Below are 4,894 nucleotides of genomic sequence, written 5' to 3' on the forward strand. Positions count from 1 at the left end.
GGCAGGTCCTCTGCTCTCAGGCTGGGGTGCTACAGGGAGCTCATGTGACTCTTGGGAGCTTGTGGGGAGATGGCAATTCCCAGTCAGCACCTGCTTTCCCAGCTCTGCTTGTGGTCTGGGAGAGACCTTTCTGTGTCCTCCACAGGACTAACTCCCTGGAGAGAGCTGCCCCTGGAAAACAGGTTGCTCCACCAGCAGGACCTGCTGCCTCCAGCCTGACCCTCCCTCTCCGCTCCAAAAACACGTTCTCCGACGGACGGGTGCGTGACGCTGCTCCAGCAGGCTCAGCCCTGTCCTGGGGCACAGGGCTGGGAGCTGTGGGGTGCTCAGCCCTGCCCTGCTCTGAAGGGACCTTTCCTCCCCAGGATGTCACCACGGGGATCCGCAGCAGTGCTTTAGTGGATGAGCATGAAATGATATTCAAGAAGAACCCCCGGCGGGTGGTGAGGCCTGCGGGTGAGAGCTGCGCTGGTGCAGGGGGTTTGGGTGGGTGGCTGTACCCTTCTGGGCTGCAGCAGGGTCTTGGTGTGGATGAGAGAGCCTGGGGCAGCCCCTTGCTTGAGGGAGCAGCAGGGCTCTGCTAATCCTGTGCTGTGCCGCTGCTTCCTGCTCACTACCTCTCATGCAGACTACACCAAGTCAGTGATCGACCTGCGCCCTGAGGACCTCGTGGGGGAAGGCAGTAATCTGGGGGACAGGAGCAAGTCTGTCCCTGGCCTCAACACAGAGCTGGTGAGACCTTTGAATGCCACAGAGATGGCTGCCAGGTGGAGGAGCAGGCTGCCTGGCCAGCTGTGCCCTGCTGCTCCCCACACAGCTGACTTGTCTCCCTCCCTGCAGGAGGAGGAGGAGGAGGACATCGATAACCTGGTGGAGATCCATCGGCAGCGGGTGGCCCGGGGCAGCATGCGCAGTGGCACTTCCTCGGTGAGTCCCCACGGTGTAGCTGTGCTCTGCTCCACTGGAGAAGGGCAGTGCTGCTGGGTTGGGTGGGAGGGAGGCAGGGTGGGCAGCTCCTGGGGTGCAGGAGGAAGAGCCTGGGACATGGGGCCTTCCTCCCCTTGAATGGAATCGAAATGCAGAGAATAGAGTCTGCAGGGCTGGTGGGAGGTATTTGGTGGCCATCTTCAGCCATGGAGAGGTGAGAGGGACTATGCATGGGCAGTAGCCTTGCTGAGGATGAAGAGGCACCATCAAGTGCTGCTGTGCCAGCTCAGTCCTGCCATGTCTTCCAGAGCACATTGGGGAGTATGGTCAGCATTTACAGCGAGGCTGGTGACTTCGGCAGCGTGGCAGTCACCGGGGGCATCCTCTTCTCCCTGAGCTATGAGCAGAAGACACAGACCTTGTTCATTCATGTGAAGGAGTGTCGCCAGCTGGCCTATGGGGACGAGGGCAAGAAGCGCTCTAACCCGTAAGAGCTGGGGGGGCATGGCTGGTGGCACCACTGGTGGTGCCCAGCTGGATTGTGGGATGCCCACCAGAGATGGGAGCTGTAAGTGGGGGGTCTTGGTGAGGCAGGAGGTCTGGGTTTACCCTGGGGGGTTAATTGTGGGAGGGCCTTGGTGAAGTGCTGCCTGTTCCTCCCTTAAGGTATGTGAAGACCTATCTCCTGCCCGACAAATCCCGGCAAGGCAAACGCAAGACGACCATCAAACGGAACACCATCAACCCTGTGTACAACGAGCTGCTGAAAGTGAGTGGGGATGGGCTGGGGTGCAGGCACTTGGTCCCAGGAATGCTGCTGAAACAAGTCAGGGGAGGGGTGGGCTCCAAACCCTGAGCTGGGGGCTTTTCAGGGGACCTGTGTCCAGAGACTGTACCCTGAAAGCTGGAAAAGGCAGGAAGAAGTGGGAGCTGTGGTTTGGTTTTCAGGCTCCCACAGCCAGGTTTGCTGAGGTCTTGTGCTCTGACCACCTGAGGCTCAGTGGGCTGGCAGAACTCCACTTGTGGTGGAACAGGGTAGGGTGGCTGGATGCCATGTGTCCTGGCTCTGAGAATCACCTGCCTGGAGAAGCACAGGCTACTGCACCACTGCTTCAGGACTCCCAGGTTTCAGTAGGTGTGGAAAGACAAGCAGTCTCCTACATGCATCTGTTGCTCCTCAAACCTTCCTCCTCTCTTGCTTGAGAGCTGTGGCTGATGGAGTATGCCAAGGCTGCCACTGCCTGCTCACCAGTGGTGTTCCTGTCTCTCTCCCCAGTATGAGATCAACAAGTCCCTCTTGCTTGCGAGGACGTTGCAGTTCTCAGTGTGGCACCATGATCGCTTTGGCCGCAACACGTTCCTGGGAGAGGTGGAGGTCCCACTGGATGCCTGGAACTTTGAGAGTCACCTGGAGGAGTTCCTGCCCCTGCACGGCAAGGTGTGTCCCTGCCACCCCAACCCGGCTGCCCACAGCCTCCCTTGCCTGGCCCTATCCAGGGGATGCCCTCAATGGGCAGAGGAGTGTGAAGAGCTCAGCTGAGAGCTGTCAAAAGGCTTGTACCAAGTCAAATCCTTGGAGAAATGAAGACCCCAGAAGCAGATGCCAGTGCTGTTGTAGTAAAAAAAAAAAAGGCAGATCTGCCTTGAGCCTAGCTTCCCTCCTCTTCCTCAGGTGGTTGAGCCAAAATAAGATCCCAGAGGAGCTGGGCTGACCTGGTGATGCTGGGGAAGGTTCACAGGCACTTGTGCCACCTCAGCCACAACTAGGAGAAGCCAAGCCCTTTGTCCCAGCCTGGGAAGATGCTGCACATGAGCCAGGCCATCACCGTGTCTGCTGTGGCCTCTCTGCAGTGTCTAGTAAGTCTCACCTCTTTGCAGATTGGGGCAGATGCTGATGGTCTCCACCAGTACAAGGGGGAGCTGGTTGTCTCCATGAAGTACATCCCATCTGCCAAGCACCCTGGATCTGGGAATGGCAGGAAAGGTAAGTGCTGAAGCTCCATGATCTCTGTGTAGCCTTGCAGGACCTACTTGTGGCCAGGCAAGATGGGTCTGGGTGGACTTTTTAGGTGGTGTCACTGCAGCCTTCTCTGCAACGGCTGCAAGGCCAGGTTGGGGCAGACCTGACTGTCCTCAGGCTGGCCTAGCCGTCCCAGTGCTGCTCTGGGACCAGACCAGCTGGATCATTAGGCCCCACGTGAAGCAATTGTCTGCCTTCACCTCAGAAGATGGGGCCAGTACAGGAGAAGGCAAGAGGAGATGCTAACCTGGGCTCTGCACCTGCCTTGGGATGAAGGCTGTTTAGCAGGGCCTTTCCAGAAGTTGGTGGAAATTAAATTTGATTAATTCTTGATGTGTTGTGTTTTTCTTAGGCAAAACGGGGGAAGGCGGTGAACTCCAGGTCTGGATCAAAGAAGCCAAAAACCTCACAGCTGTCAAATCTGGGGGGACTTCAGACAGCTTTGTCAAGGGGTGAGTGAGTGTCCTGATGTGCCCCAACCCCCAGGGCAGGAGGCAGTTGCCCATGTGCTGCTAACCCAAGGGGCTGCTTCCCCCAGCTACCTCCTGCCACACAAAAACAAAGCCTCCAAGAGGAAGACACCTGTGGTGAAAAAGACCCTGAACCCTCATTACAACCACACGTTTGTCTACAACGGCATCAGCCCTGAGGACCTGCAGCACATCTGCCTGGAGCTGACAGTCTGGGACCGAGAGCCACTGTCCAGCAATGACTTCCTTGGGGGTGTCCGTTTGGGAGTGGGCAATGGTGAGGAGCCCTGGGGTATCATCCAACCCTGGGGACAAGCAGCCTTGCCTGGGGCTGCTGCACTGCAGGAGGCTGCTCTGGCAGTGACTTCTGCCCACATCCTTTCTCCCAGGCATGAGCAATGGGCAGGCTGTGGACTGGATGGACTCCGTGGGCGAGGAGCTGAACCTGTGGCAGAAGATGTGCCAGTACCCTGGCTCATGGGCAGAGGGGACACTCCAGCTTCGCTCCACCATGGCCAAGCTGAGGCTGTAGGCTGTGGCACCAGCCCCAGGACTCAGCCAAGGGCTGGCACTGCTGCTCAGGGGCCACACTTGCTGCACAGCCTGGCAGGGCTGCCAGACATGGCTTGTTGGGTTTTTTTTCTTATACTTTAATAAACATGACCTTCTCTAAACAGGCTTGGGCAGAAAGCCTTCTTGGCCTAGCTTCATTTAAAGGGTTTTCCTTTTGTCATAAGCCTTGCACCAGATTTCAGGCTGAACTGGAGTCCTTGTGGACCCTCCCTTGTTCCCCTCCGGGCAAAACGCTTTGAAATGTCACTGGGGTTTTATTTCTTTCCATTCTTCTTCCTCCCGCCCTCTCTGTTTCACAGTCTACTCCCTCCTTGTCCTCTCCACGCTCCTTGCTGTGCACAGCCCACCCCCAGCCCTGGTGGCAGGGACCAGGATGGAGCTGTTAGGAGTCAGCCTGGAGGGGCTGAGGGTCATGATCTCCCGGAAGCATTCATTGCCACATACGTTCTGCCAGCACTGACTTTTTATACAAATTTATTTATTTATTTCAAGTTAATAGTCTACTGCCAAAGCAGTTCCCAGGAGGGGTGCCCTGTGGGTGGTGGAAGGGGCAGCAAGGGGTAGGGGGGATGGCAAGGCCTCGGGGTGGGCTGTACACTGGGGCTGGCTGCTATGGGCTCTGCTGAGTGTGGGACCATTTGCTTTTAATAAGGGCTTTCTGGGTGGGAGGGAGAGGGTCTGGGATGTACACTGTGGGGAGGCTGAAACTGCTGTGTTAGAGGCTGTTGCATTGCTGCCCTGCCTGCTCTTAACCTGCCCTGCCCACTCTTCTCTGCTCTGACTCCCTGTCTTCCCCCTGCCCTGGGATTTGAGCAGGGGCACTCTGGTGTCTCACAGCATGGTCCTGGCTGGGCTGAGCCATCCCACCCCTCAGCCAGAGGCAGCTCCTGGCTGCAGGGCAGTG

General features: G+C 57.5%; 2 protein-coding genes across 2 annotated transcripts in view; one reads left to right on the forward strand and one right to left on the reverse strand.

The window, feature by feature from the left end:
- Nucleotides 1–145: 145 nt before the first annotated feature.
- On the forward strand, nt 146–3,949 carry SYTL4 (synaptotagmin-like 4; the record flags this gene model as incomplete). Its single annotated transcript, XM_009076684.1, has 11 exons — nt 146–260; nt 366–456; nt 629–732; nt 841–927; nt 1,236–1,414; nt 1,594–1,696; nt 2,204–2,365; nt 2,806–2,911; nt 3,300–3,399; nt 3,486–3,694; nt 3,807–3,949. Coding segments are annotated over 11 exons (1,399 nt in total), but the record flags the coding sequence as incomplete, so codon positions are not given.
- Nucleotides 3,950–4,477: 528 nt separating this feature from the next.
- The window catches only part of SRPX2 (sushi-repeat containing protein, X-linked 2), a gene marked incomplete at its 5' end in the record, with an annotated part of 2,943 nt that continues 2,526 nt past the window's right edge, over nt 4,478–4,894 (reverse strand). The window contains one exon of the mRNA XM_009076686.1: nt 4,478–4,522. Within this exon, the coding sequence (XP_009074934.1) occupies nt 4,478–4,522 (45 nt within the window). The remainder of the gene's footprint in view (nt 4,523–4,894) is intronic.

This window comes from Acanthisitta chloris, unplaced genomic scaffold (assembly GCF_000695815.1).
Source record: "Acanthisitta chloris isolate BGI_N310 unplaced genomic scaffold, ASM69581v1 scaffold23346, whole genome shotgun sequence".
Taxonomy (NCBI): Eukaryota; Metazoa; Chordata; class Aves; order Passeriformes; family Acanthisittidae; genus Acanthisitta; species Acanthisitta chloris.